Raw genomic sequence first — 17,854 nt, forward strand, 5'->3', positions numbered from 1 at the left:
CACAAAACAGACTGCCATTGTATTCCTATGTGAGTGGATGTATGTTGAAGGAATTTTGGGAAAACCCGCGCTTCCCAATGCCTCCGTAGGTTTTTTGGATGAAAATCGTATAAGAAAAATGTGTTGATGGGGAAAAAAAATTTTGAGAAGTGTGAGAGTTCGTAAAGGGGACACTCAGGCCCAGTAGTCTGGGGGGTAGATTAAGAAATGTGAAAATGGAACAAGGGCACGGAAAGGGTTTAAGTTAAAGGGGAAAGAAAAGAAAGAATACCCCGCAGAAAGACATACAAAAGGCCCTGAAGAGTCTTGGGCAAAGAAGGCAAAAGGAAAGGAAAGAACAAGTTTTCTATACTCTCCAATTAAAATGGTTCCGGTACCAAAGTCAGTGAAGAAGACTAAACCAAAGGAAGCAAAAAAAAAACCAAGCTTGACAGAGGAAAAAAGAAAAGAAACAAGAGAGAAAAACCCTCCAGGGTTAGTAAACGTAGGAAACAGTTGCTGGCTGAATTCAACCCTACAGGCAGTAGCAGCTATGAAACAGTTACAGTGGGAAGGTACAGTCATTTAAATTAAACAGTTACCATGATTCTAATTGATGTGCTAATACTCACCCTATTGAGAAAGTAAGAATATAAGCATTAATTTTACACTTCCTTAATTTTGTTTAATTTTGTCACTTAATATATTTAAGGCATTCTTATGCACAGTAACACATCACTATTGATAGATTCAATGTATTTTGTGTTAAATAGGTGACGATAAAATCTCTGCTGAAACAAGAAAAGTTGTTAAACAACTTCAAAAGATTGAAGGTCAGGACCAACAGATAGATCCAAAACATTTGAGGGTATGAAATACTTGTAACTTAATTGATTATTAATTTAAAGAACAGCATATTCTTTGTGGAAGCCTAAAATAATCTTTAAACCGAATTAATAGTAACTGCAAAATAGCCACCATTAGATTACATGTATGTTTTTATTTTAAATAACTGGTATCTTACAATTAAAACAATATGAAAATCCTACGGTTCTTTATAGTTTGACAATTTTTATCATTGTTATCATTTGACAATCATTTTATTATTTTCAACAATTCATCTATTATTTGAAACCTTCACAGGTAAGTAAATCAGGTGATAGGGCCCCTTTTCTATTAAGGTTTTAAAAAGAATCGCAAAATACAGGGTTTGTTTTACTTTTTAAAAAACCGAATAAGATTTTAAAATTTACCCTTTTAGGGGTGTTTGGGAAGGGGCCCTTCATACGAAAGGGGGTAACAACGGGAAAGGGTCCCAGAGTTGTCCAGAAATTTTAAACTAAAAACCCATAAGAAAATAATAAACCTTGGAAATATACAAGAACCCTTCAAGTTGAAAATTTTGGGTAAGGTAATTTTATTTTATTATAACCCAATGATTGAAGCGATTTAAATATTTTAAAAAAAAAAATTTATCAGGAAAATGTCTTTTTTAATCTTTTTTATATTGATTTTGTGTAATTTTTATTTTGTTTTTTTTGTTTAATGAAGAAAAGGGTATTTCCCAGTTCGATGCATTTAAAAAATTTATTTTTTTTCTCACCCTTTATTTACAAAAATCTTTCAAATTTAGGGGAACAAATGCCTTTCCCCCAAAAAGACACTGATTTGGGCCCTTAATTTTGGAAAGGGTTTTGTATTTCAGGAAACTCTGTTAATGAATAAAGGGGGAAAAGGTGGTTTAAATGGGGCTTTTATTTACGGGGTTTTGTTTTTATTTTGGGGTGTTATTTAATTTTAAAGACAGTTTTGAAAATTTTTTTTCGTTTTGGATTTAAATTGAATTTCCGATTGATATCTTTTCTTGATTTGAGATTTTCAACTATTATAATTGTTTGAGATACTACACCAAACGTACTCTTTTTATAATTATTTTCGTCAACTTAATAACTTAAAGGTAACTATTGCTGAAGAAGAAACGAACTTTATCAGTGTGGAGCTGGCATCCGTCAGACCTGCTTCAGTGAGCGATTGCTTGTCAGAGTTTGGAAAAAAGGAAATATTGAGAGAGGAAGATGCTCCGTGAGTAAATAGTGTCTGTGTTAATTCAAAAATGGATTTCCTGATGAAAATACAATAAATTTTTTACAGAAGAAATACGAAAATCCGTTAAATGATCAAATAATACCCATATGACACAAACTGTCTGAAATATTTTTAAGAATTGCTTGACATGCACATTTCCGTATATACTAGCATAAATAATTTTCACTATGGTAGTATATAAGGAAACTAGTCTGTAAAGTAATTCTTGAAAATATTTTGGAAAGTTTTTGATATATACCTATGGATATTATTTGAAAAATGTATGATTAATTAAAGACACCAATACCAGTGGGATTGACTCATTTTTGAATGTCAGATTTTTTATTTTGGTATTGTGTTCAATCGATTCCATGTTTCCGGAATTGGGCGACCGTCGTTTATAAAATGTTTATGTTGCTAAAGGGTTAATTAACTGAACATGCCGTAATGATGGGTTGTCTCGCTCGTGTTGATTGAGTAAAGTGTTAATGTCACGAGCCCTTACGGCGGTTGAAATTTAGGAATTTATGCAATCAACGACAATTCATTTTATATTTAACAACTTCAATACAGCACGTCAGACGAGATAAGGCCATGACATAGTAAAACTAGTTATAATAGTATTCTCAGATTTTCGTCTCGATCATGCAATGTTCCCTATGTCTTAATTACGGTCAATTTCATGCCTTGAGATTAAACATGCAGGGCCTGTAATTGATTGTTAAAAAAGTGACTTAAGAAGTAATTCGTTTTGTTACAATGTGAATAAGTATATGCCGATATTTGTGCGTGTTCAGAATTGTGAATAAAATTGTTCACCGAAGTAAAAAGTTTCATGTATGAATACGTACAACAGCTACATCAAATATAATCTGTTGAAATGTTTGCCTGACGATGATCAAGACTTTTTTAATATTTTAAATATTATATTTTGTATTGAAAACAATTTACACTATTTTAAAACCAGGGACTTATTTTCAGATTTTGTAAAAATTGCAAGAAGAATATGACTCACTCTACACAGACGTGTATAACCAGAGCAGAAGATCTCCTTATTAACTTGAAAAGATTCAAGCTAGCGAAATCTGGAAGACACCTGAAGGATAATCGTGATATTTCGAGTAAAGAGGTAATTTTTATTTCATTGATAAATATATATATATATATATATATATATATATATATATATAATATATATATATATTATATATATATATATATATATATATATATATATATATATATAAATAAAAAAAAAACACAGTCCATGAGTTAACTTATTTAATTATTTGCCAACCGGTTTCTCTTATGATCATCAAGGCAAGTGTGACGTCGTCGCATAGTAACGACGACGTTTTTGTGTACACATGTGTACGCATAATCTAAAAATAGTAACGTCATTATATAGTATTAAGTTTTGGATTAAAAACATCAATAAAATAGCGTTCTCTAGATAACCTAGCTGAAACGTTTTTACTGTGAAATTTATAAAATGGGAAAATACAAAATTTCGGGTCTTTTTTAGACGCATTTATCTAAATGCTCACTTAAAGGTAATTGTCTGGTTGATGGGTCTCTTATCTGCTGAGCATGAACAGTTTTTCTTTGTCACAAACTCAGAAAAAGAAAAACTGTTCATGCTCAGCAGATAAGAGACCCATCAACCAGACAATTACCTTTAAGTGAGCATTTAGATAAATGCTCTAAAAAAGACCCGAAATTTTGTATTTTCCCATTTTATAAATTTCACAGTAAAAACGTTTCAGCTAGGTTATCTAGAGAACGCTATTTTATTGATGTTTTTAATCCAAAACTTAATACTATATAATGACGTTACTATTTTTAGATTATGCGTACACATGTGTACACAAAAACGTCGTCGTTACTATGCGACGACGTCACATTTGCCCTGATGATCATAAGAGAAACCGGTTGGCAAATAATTAAATAAGTTAAACTCATGGACTGTGTTTTTTGTTTTATTTATATGTGACTTTTTTCCGGCACTTGTTTTCATTTTGTATATATATATATATATATATATATATATATATATATATATATATATATATATATATATATAACATGTGATAGTAAAATATTGAGAAATATTGATGAAATAATATGTGAATTATCATTTTCCATATTTTCAATATAAAAGAAATATTTTTCACTGCAGTGAAACATGTTTGCACTATTTCACTTGTGTTTTGTTGTTTTCTTTGCTTCTAAATTCAGCCAAAACACAAAATTTTAGAGGAATTTTTTTTAATTTTAGTATCAAAAATGTATATAATAAACAGAAAATTCAAGATGTTTCATCTTGTGGTATGAAAATTACCACATTTTACACGTGGCTACCTACACTCATGAAATATTTATTCCCCATCTCTCTCTCTCTCTCTCTCTCTCTCCCTCTCTCCCCCTCTCTCTCTCTCTCTCATGATCCTGTAATTGGATATGATGTAGATTTGTTTTATTATGTCAAATTAACCAATAATTTAAATAGAAAGTGATAAACGAAACACCTTTATGTAAAATATATTTAGAATTTGAAACTAAAACAAATAAAATATATACGAAAACTGCATATTCAGTGATATACCCCTAAATCTTTCAATTTTTACTATGCTTTAGACTAAAAACTAAACTGTGCAGCAATGTTGAAAATCATCATCTTTTTAATATGGCCAGACAAAATTTACTTTTATTTATGGTTAACTTCAGTTTGTTTATTATGTCATTTTCAAACAAGAGTCATGCAGATAGCCTTAAGCTTGCATGCAAAAAGACAGATGCATAAGAAAATCCACACAAATAATTTTGCCAGGAAATGACAATGACAATTCTAACACTCACGTGATTTTGTCACTATAGACAAAGAAGGAAAAAACTGGTGTTAAACTGTCAATAAACACCGGTAAGGGACTACTTGTATATGCGCTATTATGTTTTCACCCTCGATTGTATAGTTTATAAAGCATTTTAAAGCAACAATAAAAAGCATTTTTATTTATATTTTCAGTTCGTATAATGTTTTCTTTCCATACAATACCGAAATAATATCTCACATACACTAACGCCATATATTAGCTCCATATCAGTTAATAAATATTTTGACAAAACGGCGCCAATCCGTAAGCAGCGTAATGACGTCATCCTAAGTAAACAACTCATTCATAAACAAGCTGACGTTATTTCATACATGCAAGAATGATAAATGGGGCACTGATGTAAACACAATACGACGTAAGTTTTTAATGTTGAAAACTTGATAAAATAACGTTTTTTTTTCTTATTATTTCTTTTGTTTAATAATTTCTATATCTTCACAACAGTAGGGTGTGAAAATCGAACAGCGTTATACGAAAATCGGCACCGGAAGTTATTTCCGCTTGAAAAATAACATTAGTGATTTTCCTTATTTTATCGTGTTAGAATCGAAATAACATCGTCCTGAGAGGTGTATATCGGCTATTTAACACCGGTTTTGTCGTTTTGATGCGACAAAATTAACCACTCAGGTCTACGGCCTTCGTGGTCAATTCCTACGCATCAAAACTCCAAACCGGTGTTAAATAGCCGATATACACCTCTCCGGACGATATTATTTCTTAATTAAATGTATCTTCAAGGTTAAATGCCGAACAATATATATTTGTTTTCGATGCATGATTTCGAACGAAAAAGCAAACGTGTTTCAACCAATATGTTTGGGTTGCAGCAAATGCTAATCAATATCACCATTGTTTATTATTTTTAACATTGTTTACAGGGTCATTGGCTTGAAAGATGTCGGTGTGTACAGACTACGAGCGGTACAGGTACATGTCTGATATAATTTTTATTCATCGACTTTTCTTTCGCAGCAAAAAAAGTAGATGCACTGTTACAGTCATGGCGGCGTTGCCGTTACCATCCGCAAACTTTATCCCAGATCATAACTTTTTATTTTTTGATGTATTGTCTTCATACTGTACTTGATTTTTTTTCTTTAACTGATTTGTTTAAAATGTATACTTCTTTACTCAAAAAAGTCGAGCGTTGCCCCGCCGGCGTTGGTTCTCGTTTGATGTATTTTCACAACAATCTTTATGATAGAGCTTAAACATGGACCTTCGCTCATAAATGACTGTGATTGAGAAGGTCAAATTATTCCATTTTTTTGGGCTGTTACTCGTTATTACTTAATGAATGAATTAACTTCAAGACGCAAGATTGTTTATAATAAGACATTTATGTATTATATCAAACTCAGAATGACTTTGACTTATGTATGACCTTTACCTTGAAGATCAAATCATTTAACTGTTAGTAATTATCGCTCTAATTGGCTGTTACTTTGTAATTTATGAATGAATTACTTGTTTACCTGTATGAAACAGCCTTTTCGAATATGTCTTTTGAAATACTGAGCTGATTTTGATTTTAAGCATTACAAAACATTGACTGAAGGTCAAATTATTGAGTTTGGTTAAGTTGTTAAATAATTTTGTTATTCATACACGGAGAACAAAACAACACTTTTGACTTAACGAATATTTTGAACAATTTTGATATAGCCATGACATTTAAATGGCCTTGACCGTCAATGTCATATGATTCTTGTTTGTTTGATCGCACCAACACAGTATAGGTCACATGGAGATATTCCAGCTTTACTGGTGGAGGAGGACCTCAGAAGCCCTTCCGTACATTACTTCAGGCACGAACGGGCACCTGCATAGAACAACAAACGTTCCGTAAGCTAGCTGGATAGCTTCCTCACATGCAAGAATCCAAAGTCCCTGTCGGGATTCTCACCCACAGCATTGAGGGGCAAATTATTCAATTTTGCTTATATTTTCTAACTTTGACATTTATTTATGAAAATGATTGTTACCTTGACAAAACAAAAGTGACTAGACAAAGTCTGTCTAGTCACTTAGAATTAAAAAGAAACGCATTTTTCTTTAAAATTTCCTTTTTAAAAATATTGTGCTTTTGATATTTAATAAAGTAAAAAGTCGAACGTTGCTCTCGCTTCAAAACGTAACCTTCATCAATTACATTCAATATCTTCAGGAGGAATGACATTTATTATAATCAAATGAAACACTCTCTGATAAGTTTACTCAATGTTAAGTATATAATTAGCTGTTGAATTACATGAAAGTAAATTATTGTTTAAAAGACCTGCAATAATGGCCCAATTCACTTTAAAATGTTCTATTGATATATGCATGTATGTTTCCATTGTGTTGTTATTTAAGCATTGTATTTTTATAACTAAAACGTTTTTATGGCCTTTGAATGGCAATGTTTTTCATTTGTTATACATAAATGCTTGTATTGATTACAATTGTTCATTTTTACCCACTGTAGTGTCATATTGGTTCTTCAATGGAAAGTGGTCATTGTACGTAATGTTGTTTCTTTACACTTATTCAAATCACCAGAGATACTGAACTACCAAAGATAATCTTTGACAAGATAATGAATGTTAACAAATGACGCCAATATTACTATTTTGATTGTGCTTATATAATAAAATGCGTTAAGTTCATGATGGATTTATTTTATACCTGGTGATTTGAGGCTCTAGTTTTGTTATTGTTCGAAACAATAGAATTATTTTCCGATTTTATTAAACTTAATATCATCTTAAAAACTAATAAGTTATCTCCTTCCCTTCTCATTTACTTACTACCAATTGTTGAGTTTTGTATTGAAAACTGTGGAAGAATGATAGATAATTGTGAATTAAAATGTTTGAATGAATGCATTAAAGCTGCATGCCTCCAGATGAGCAAAAATATTTCGATAAAATCATATCTGAGAAAAATGTACTACGATTGTAGAAAAGGTATAAAGGTTCACAATTCTATTAAAAATTCACATGTTATGTGAGATTAATTAACGTAATTGTGAGTTTTATAACTATATTTCTACTGTGTTACTAACGCAGTAAGGGCTATTTTGCATATTTTAACCTCGTTATAGTAATTCACATAGGTGGTCAGTGCCAATGATAATATGTATTCTTTTGGTAACTTTACAATATTATACTGTTAAATACATTTTCAAATTTTCAATAAAGTTAGCATGAATCTGGAGGCGTGCTGCTTTAAGGGTTTCAATAACAGTTTCTTAATATTTGATATTTATGTTAACACATTCATGTCGGACAGTTTTCGGTCTCATATACTCTATATTCAAATCTTTTTTGGTCATTTTAATTCACAAAATAATATTGTTTAACCACAGTATGCATGATTATGCATGAAGTTTTAGCACAATAGTTATTAATATCAAGACAATTTATTTTGACTGAATAAACGAATTTTCAGTTTAGTATTAAAACATTCTGTATTTTCTGTGCCCGTTTTCATATTAATTCCTTTATAATGCAAAATAATTCAAATTCTAATTACTTTAAACAGAGCAAACACTTGAATACTATTATGGTTTTGTCTCTGTGCTGTGTTCATTTCTATATGCTATAGAGATTGGTGAAACATGTGTCTTTCCAAAACACTAAAATTGCAGGTGTAACCAGGTTGCGGCTTTGAATGTAGATAAGTTAAATGATATAAAGCACATGACACTATTAGATCGATTTTTGTATGTAAAATAAACTGAAATTGAATACTGTTTAAAATTTGTAGATATAACAGTGACTGTAGATGATGAATGGACATGTAGACGATGTGATGATACTAGTGTTATCATTGCTCATCCAGCATCACTCGATGGTCCAGAAATTCAGGTAAGATAATGCTAGCTATGGGCAATGACCTTTATAGTTCAAACCGTATGCACATCTTCAATAATTTATTCACTTTCTGGAATGTATAATGCAATAGGGGATATTTCTTTGCATTGCATTAATTTAGTAATAAGCAAACAATTATATTGTCATGTAATGCAAACATGGATAAATGTCTTTTTTGTTTTCATTATTTGTACATGAGAAAGGACGATTTATAATATGTACACTATATATATACTGGAAGTATGTACATGTTTGAAATATTATTAAATGCTTCATTTGTTTTTGACAGTAACTCGAATTTGATGTAGTCATTAATGTTTACCACACACCGTGCCGATTTTGCGACTCCGTAAATATGGTATTGCACGGCCGTGCATATATTTTGACGTGACGTCATTAGCATTATAAAAACATAGTGTAAAGACGCGCTAAATGTTAGCGTTATTCTCTAGGCGCGTAAATGAAAATTGACTCTTATTTCACTTAAAACGGTCTTTATTATGGTATGTGATAAATAGAATATTAAATTCTTGTAAGTTCATTACTGAATTTATTGCACTCGTTGAATAAATTAATATTATTCAACTCATGCAATAAATTCAGTATTGAACTTACACTCGTTCAATATCCTCTATATATCGTACTTGTTTTAATGTCTTTTTCAATAACGTATTTTAATTAAAAGTAATATCGGTCTAAGCGGTGTTTATCAGCTATTTAACACTGATAAGGAGTTTTGATGCGTAGGAATTGACTACGAAGTTCCTACGACTACGAAGGCTGTATGCCAGAGTGGTTAATTTGTTGTTGTTGTTTTTTCATCAAAACGACATCATTTTGCGACTCCGTAAAAATAGTATTGCACGGACGTCATTAACTGTCATTATATTGAGTATGCAAAAATAGATCATTTATTTGTGTAGGTTCATTACTCTATTTATTGAACTCGTTGAATAAACAAAAATATTATGCTCGCCACAGACTTGCTTAATTTAATTTTGTTTCACTCTTTCAATTAATTCAGTCTTGAATACATACTCATTCAATACGACGTCACGTCATTAAGTTGGTTCCCAGTACTGTGCACGCTGGTATTTCACTGAAATAACGTAAGGGGCTTAAATTCAAAACAGTGAAATTATCAAAGTGGTAATTTCACTGTTTCAAACAGTGAAATTACCATTTTTATATCACTGATATATTTCTATAAACCACCGAAAAGCATGTAATAAATACTCATTCAATATAACGTGATCTTATTCTATCAGCTAATTTCATATGTAATGTATGACGATTCATTATAAAAAGTAAAAAAGAACTATCAATATATTAAAAAGAATAGCTGTCATACTTTCTTGAAATTTACGAACTGTTGACTTACTTTTATTCAAGTCCATCTTTGTTTTACTTTTAGAAATCAGCATATGTGTTGTATTATGAAACGCTGAAACGTCAAGATGCACATCTATTAATACGCAACATGCGCTCGGTGACCCTCACATTATCTGGTGACATAGAATTAATGGGCTTAGATTTGATGACTTTACTTCCAGGCGAGAAACTCAATGACCAGGTAAGCAGATCTTGAAAAAAGGGAATCTATATATCAACAGATCAAAGTCCTATTTGGCCGAATAAGATATTTCGATTAATAGATGACGAAAAATATGCACTACATGACTTTTTAAACGACTAATACAACAGCAACAAATACACAGTAATATGACTTATTATAATACATTGCAGAATAGTAATTTATAGTTAGATATATACTACTTCGTATGTAAACAGTGCTATATTTCGAAAACAAAATAAGTATCTGTTTAAGTATTTTTAACATGAAACAAAACATAGAGATCGGGACCTCATGATATAATAAAGGTGAGTGCAATAAGTTGCGCGTAAAATGAGTCAAAAATAACTTTAAACATCTTTAAAATTATGTTGTCAATAGAAATTTTGTTTATTTCTTTACAAGAAACATAACATGTATTATATACCTAAAAGTTTTAGTCAGGTTATTTGAAATTTTAGGAAGATTCGCGCTCTCAACGTCATGTCTGAATGTATTTAAACGCCTGTCATAACAATAAAACTGAGGAAATACATTGATTATGATTAGGTCATTTAGTTGTTACTAAAGGTATGTAATAAAAGCAAAATTACACGAACGTGCAATAACGATAGTTTGTATCGCCCTACGGGCTAGTGGGTAAACAAATTGACACCATTGACTAGTGCTGTGCAACACATCGGATTAGCACACTCATGATATATTTACTATATCACTCGTGAACATCATCAGTTATATTTTCACTCTTAACTACGCAAGTCGTAACGTGTTGCACGTGTTCACTCTAAGAACATTGTTAACCAGGTTTTCCGAAGGAAAAAAACTTGGTTATTAGATTGAGGTATGTCGGCGGGCGGATGGGCGGACGGGCGGGCGTAAACAATTTCTTCTGTGCGCAACTCCTTTTACATTTCTCAACGGATTTTGACCAAACGTTCACAAAAGCTTTGTCATCAAGTTCCCTGGCGCATATTTTCGGGGTTTTGCGATCGGATAATATTTGACCTAATTATGGCCCTTTGTTTTTTTCTTTATATAAATTATATAGTGACCAATTTCTTTCGTGCGCAACTCCTCCTAAATTTCTCAACGGATTTTGACCAAACGTTCACAAAAGCTTTGTCATCAAGTGCCCTGGTGCATGTTTTCGGGGTTTTGCGATCGGATAATATTTGACCTAATTATGGCCCTTTGTTTTTTTTCTTTATATAAATTATATAATGACCAATTTCTTTCGTGCGCAACTCCTCCTACATTTCTCAACGGATTTTGACCAAACGTTCACAAAAGCTTTGTCATCAAGTGCCCTGGCGCATATTTTCGGGGTTTTGCGATCGGATAATATTTGACCTAATTATGGCCCTTTGTTTTTTTCTTTATATAAATTATATAATGACCAATTTCTTTCGTGTGCAACTCCTCCTACATTTCTCAACGGATTTTGATAAAATTTTCACAGAAGCCTTGTTATCAAGTGCCCTGGTGTGTATTGTTGGGGTTTTGCGATCGGATAATATTTGACCTAATTATGGCCCTTTGTTTTTTTCTTTATATAAATTATATAATGACCAATTTCTTTCGTGCGCAACTCCTCCTAAATTTCTCAACGGATTTTGATAAAACTTTCACAGAAGCCTTGTTATCAAGTGCCCTGGTGTGTATTGTTGGGGTTTTGCGATCGGATAATATTTGACCTAATTATGGCCCTTTGGGTTTTTCCTTATACAGAATATATAGTGAACACTTCTTCTGTGGCAATTCCTCCTACATTATTCATGTTTTACATTGCACATAGTTACATTGTTTTTTTTGCTTGTATTTGTATTTCAAATACAACATATTTATCTACAATGGTGATAATTGAAAACCTGGTTTTGTGGCATTGCCATGTTTCTTGTTTCTATCTTAAATGCAAAACAAACAATTATCCTCTTCGTAATAGCGATAAATGAATTCATTCTTTCAGGTGTTAAATGCCTATATGTCAATAATATCAAAGAAGTTTCCAAATGTTGCAGCCTTAGATATCTTCTTTTCCCAATGCCTGGTATCAGGAAGAGATCCTCAAAAATTTGTAAAAAAAGGCATGTTTCAGCGACAAAGTGTCCTAGTGCCATTTATCTACGAAGGTCATTGGACACTTTTGGTAAGTTTAAGTTTTCTTTATCTAAAAATAGGCCCTTTTCATCGGTTTCTTTGCAGTTAAATGCAGTTGCATAACTTTATGTAGGATACAAATGCGAAAACTGTTTCAGCTAGGAAAAAACCATATTGAACCTGAAATATTTTATTCATTTCATATCAAAAAGAAAATTCCATATCTTTACTCAGAATGATAGATCACTACTCAGATCCTTTTATAGTTACAATTATTTTAACCTTGTGGTATTTTGTTAACAAATAGTCTGAGGTGAAATTCTTATTTTATCAACTAATATAATACATGTTGTATTTTGAAATATACAGGTTAGGGATCTTTTTGTTACACTTTAAACTTACCTTTGCCAAATATATACATGTAACAAATTTTCATTCTTTGCTTGATTATTTTAGGTCATCCGCCCTACCCACCGTACCATTTATGTTTTTGATTCTGCAAATGGTAGTAAAGAGCCTGTCAACCTTCTTGTGTAAGTGATACAATTTGTTAATAAATTTAGATATTTATAACTTTACAAATAAAAATAAGTCAGCATAAAGAAAAACAAGTTTTATCATACGAGTACTTTATAATGTTGGGAAGAGATTAAAAATTTATTTATGATTATTCTTAGGGATTAGCTTGTATTTCGAGCTCGAATTAAAACAGAGGTAATGTTACAGTCACTTCGGCGTTGCCGGTGCCGTAAGCACACATTAACCTTGATCATAACGTTTTAACTTCTTGGTATTTTGTCTCCATTCTTACTAACAACAACCCTTAGTACAAGAAAAAGATTTCTCCTGGACCTAAAGAATTATTCAAATTGTAGAAAAATGACCCAAAATGAAAAACGTTTAAACGCTTTTCACTCAGATATAACTAAGAAAAGCATAAAAATACGATTTTCATTTTATTTCAAAATATATTTCTTAACTATCTTTGCAAATATTTCTGTTTAAAGTATCCCAGCCAATTTAAGTAAGAAATTCAAATGTTATGTTTTAGGCTTTTAAACCTCAGTGGAGTCCCTTTAAAATTGTGTAATAAAAAGGAAAATAAGTATTCGATACAAATATAGGATCATGCTATAACTGTTTTAAAATAAAAGTAAGAGTGAATAAAACGTTATGATTTTGTTGACGTCCTTAACATTTTCCTGACATTTAAACTTGAACAAAGCAAAAATTGCCACCAAACAAACATGTTGAATAATTTTGTTGTAACTTTGACCTTCAGTTCACCATCAATTTCAAGGTAAATTAATGAAATTCTTTTGTTTTTATCTGAAGTTTGATATAACTTTTTTCAATATATTTTTTAACTTCATCTTTTAGGTCAGGACCTTCATGTCAATGTATATCAAACTCATATTGACATTGACACATTTATGACCTTGTCCTTGATGGCCAAATTCTCATATTTTCACTGATAATCGCCACAATGGTCCGTAACTTTGTAATTAATCAATTGCTAATTTTCATACTTTGACAAAACGACCGTTTGCATTGAAAAGACATACTAAAAGGTTAAACTGATCTTGACCTTAAGTTGACCTTGGCAGTCAAGAACAAAATATTGAATTTCTGTTAAGTTGTCATAATTTAGTTATTTATTTACGGGTTTGATTCACATGTGATAAAAACAACATTTGTGACCATGATATGGAATAATTAATGTATGACCTTAAAATGACATTGACAGACAAATGGTTGAATTTTGATTATATTTTCATTTGGCATTTATTTATGGAAAGGATTTATTCTTGGGACAAAACAACAAGTGTAACATTTATCACCATTAGAAAAAAGAAAAACTAATCTTATTTCTAAATATTTGTTTAATCCGTTTATTTGTTTGCTTTTAGTAAAAGTAAAAAAGTCGAGCATTGCCCCCGCCTTGCGGTGGCCCTTGTTTATCATTAAACTTTATTTGGACAGAGCATAAACTAAAACGAAAAAGATAAATGTATTGGGAAGGTAAAATACATCATTACAGTACCTTTTTTTACACAGGAAATACTTGCAAGAACGAGTTGGTGTTCAGTACAAAGCTAGTACTATCAAGGTATGTTAATATATATATATTTAACAATGTAAGCTATGTACTGAGGTTTTGTCATTATCCTCTGGTCAGAATTGGCATTTTTTGTCAAGCTCATTTTCTCAATATCGATCTATAGAAAAACATTTTCTACGAGCAGGATTTTTTCTTCTACTTATACCCAATTTTTACTTTTGGGTTGACTGATTTGTAAGGTAGATTTCAAAAAAAACGTATGAAAGAAGGTCATTCTCAAATTTGATATTCATAAGTTTGTGCTAATGTGTGTCGGGGTATTCCTTAAAGGCATGTGAGTAATAGCTGTACAATGCAAACAGTAAAATCAATTACAGCCATCATCCTGAAGAATAATTAAATAATCCAGCGTTTGTTTGAGTCCTCATTTTCCAAATTCCTAGACGCTTATTGAATATACAAATCTGTCATCAATTGATTGCGTTCTGTAACAATCCAAGAATACGTTATCTTTCTTATGATAGATATAAAAGTTATCAAGTCAAAATGACTTTTGTTCTTTTTTCTTGAGGAATAAGCAGTTAAAACAAAAATCGTAGTCGTTGGGGGGGGGGGGGGGGGGGTAGCCTAATATTTTAAGGGGCTATTTCACAAAAAAGAGTTCAGCCAAGTGTAACTTTTCAACATCTAAATGATAAAAACTCGCGATCAGTAAAATAAAATATATTGACCTTTCGAAAACGTAGCTTAATCCCGTTTTCCGGTACGTAACGGATTTAGGTCTGGGGAATTACACATTATGAAGTACATAAAAATCTTACATGGTATTTTTGTTTTTCTATCATTCTTTTACCATTTAAGATGAAAAAATGAAAATTATCAATGTTCCTTTAATATCTATTGCACATTTTTCATTTATATAAATTGTTTATAATGAAAATAAATAAAATTAAAACAGTCGTAATAAATATAGAAAATTTCTGGCAAACCTGTGTAATTACTTTATTTTCTTTGTATGGATTTATATATTCAATGATATCTTTGATAATCACATAATCCGCGGCGCAGGAGTGAATAAATCCATTTGATAAAAACGATATTACACTATTGTAATAACACTTTGACGTGACGTCATTTGCGCTGTATTGAAACATAGCGTAAAAGCGCGCTAATGTTAGAGTTACACTACAACCGCGTCATTGAAAAATTGTAAATTTTAACAGTTTTCTGTTCTCATATTATATATGTGATAAAAGAATGTTATAATTATTAGTGTATATTCAATACTAAATGTATTTAACTAAATTTAGTATTCAACTACACTCATTTGATGTCCTCTATTTATTTCGTTACAAAGAAATAACTGTTTCATTTCACTATAAACATAGAGTTAGTTATTACACTCCATTTGGGCTGTGTACAGAACGTACCGGAAACGGCGTTTAACTAGGTTTTCGAAATCGTGAATTATCGCCATTTAAACTTGACCTTTGTACTTATTTTCTAAGCTCAAGACTTCCTTTATTGGTGAAGTAGTCTGAAATTGAGGTTACTAGTGTGGCGAACAGATTATAATATTAAAGTTAACATATAAGGGAATTTCATTTCAACATGGTTTTCAACAGATCGAGCTACTGATTAGAATACTGTTTATAAAGCTCACTCGATGAAATGAAATTTCATTTTACTCACACTCACAAATAAATATCCTCTATCTAGCTTTTATTTGTTAAATGCATCATGTTATAGAAGGCTTTATTTTTTTAACTTTAGAATTTACCAAAGCAGACGAACTGTAACGATTGTGGAGTATTTGTGTGCCAATTTGCTCTCGCCATGGCCAGCAAAACAATGATAAATTTCAGTCATGTATGTATCTTTATATCAGATCTTTTTAGGAAATAATAGCGCTCAAAAACATCACTTTTTGGAGTTCGGATACGACGAATTATATATAAGATATAATGATGCGCATCCAAACAAGAAACATTGATGTTATCAAGCGATCAAATCAGCTATTTGGATAAATTATTTCGATTCTAACACGACATCAACAAATAAATGCTGCCGTACCTGATATTAAGCAAAATGGCGCCTGATTTGTTTCCGTACTTATTTTCAGGCGTCATATTTTTTAGTGTTACGTCACATGTATGTATAATGATTACGTCAAATATCTGAATATATCTAGAACGTCAACTGTGACTTTGTTGCATAATAACACATACTTTCGGTTCGTGAAAAATGCGGGTCGTGTTAGAATAAATTACACATCCCATCTATATGGACGTTAAACAAATGTAATGTAGGTTTAATGTAATGAAGAATTCAGTTAAAAAGGTGTGAAACAAGTCGATCTCATTATATTCTTAAAATGAAAATAGATTTTGACATAAATTTTTATAGAAATATGCAAAGGTGTTAGCTCTTGTAAATACACCTTCTAAAGAGCGTAATGAAGTTTATGCATATTGCTTATAAATGTGTGAAAATAAAAAAGGGATTAAAGGTATATTGTTTTTTCGGTTTCTTTATTCTTAAAAGTTCTTTTTCTTTTTAATTGTAGACCTTTCATTTATTTTGAAATACCAGCGAAATTTAAAAGCAATTAACGGATTTATCAATCTGTTTCAGACAAAGATCGGGTACTTCCGAAAGAAGATGTTGTTTGAGTGCCTGGCATCAACTCTTTTATGAGATGAGCATAGATGAAGAAATGTATATATAGAAACATATTCATATCGACGTGATATCTTAATATGTTCTGTAAAAAAAGCAAAAAAGCAGTGATAATAAAGTGTAATAAAGTTTCTGTGTCTTTTCGTATTTTAATAAAGATGTTCTAAGAAAAATGAATTTTACAAACATATATATATTTATCCATTCTATTGATTTTCACCCCTATTTTATTCTTAATGTTCATTAAAACAAACTATTGCACTGAGAGCTCGATAGACATTTGACCATCAAAGTAGGATTTGGATATGGACAAAAATGAATGAGCCGTTACTTCAGATCAAGTTTAAACCCATTCATGATAGATGCATACGCCTGCATCATGCATGATGATAGATACAAGGCTTGAAATTGTAAAAAGGCCTGAAATAGTCTAAATAAGTGTCACTGGTGTATGTCTGAACGTTTTCATATCTGTACTATCCTTAATTTTCATATGGCTGTTAGGCTCCTAACTTCACGAATTTCGAAGCGTCAGATTGAAAAAAAACAAACTTTTTTTTTGAAGCGTCAGATTGAAAAAAAAACACTTTTTTTCAGCTCACCTGTCACAAAGTGACATGGTGAG

At 31.2% G+C, this 17,854-nt stretch overlaps 1 protein-coding gene across 1 annotated transcript; it reads left to right on the forward strand.

The window, feature by feature from the left end:
- Positions 1–285: 285 nt before the first annotated feature.
- LOC132716262 (uncharacterized) lies at positions 286–17,360 on the forward strand. Its single transcript, XM_060699496.1, has 12 exons — positions 286–554; positions 753–847; positions 1,937–2,061; positions 3,046–3,193; positions 5,840–5,888; positions 8,712–8,812; positions 10,233–10,391; positions 12,358–12,537; positions 12,945–13,021; positions 14,547–14,598; positions 16,324–16,419; positions 17,185–17,360. The coding sequence occupies exons 1-12, from the start codon at positions 365–367 to the stop codon at positions 17,245–17,247; spliced, it is 1,335 nt and encodes a 444-aa protein (XP_060555479.1). The 5' UTR covers positions 286–364; the 3' UTR covers positions 17,248–17,360.
- Positions 17,361–17,854: the final 494 nt, after the last annotated feature.

Source organism: Ruditapes philippinarum, unplaced genomic scaffold (genome assembly GCF_026571515.1).
Source record: "Ruditapes philippinarum isolate M1 unplaced genomic scaffold, ASM2657151v2 ctg4206_1_1_1_1, whole genome shotgun sequence".
NCBI classification, from domain to species: domain Eukaryota; kingdom Metazoa; phylum Mollusca; class Bivalvia; order Venerida; family Veneridae; genus Ruditapes; species Ruditapes philippinarum.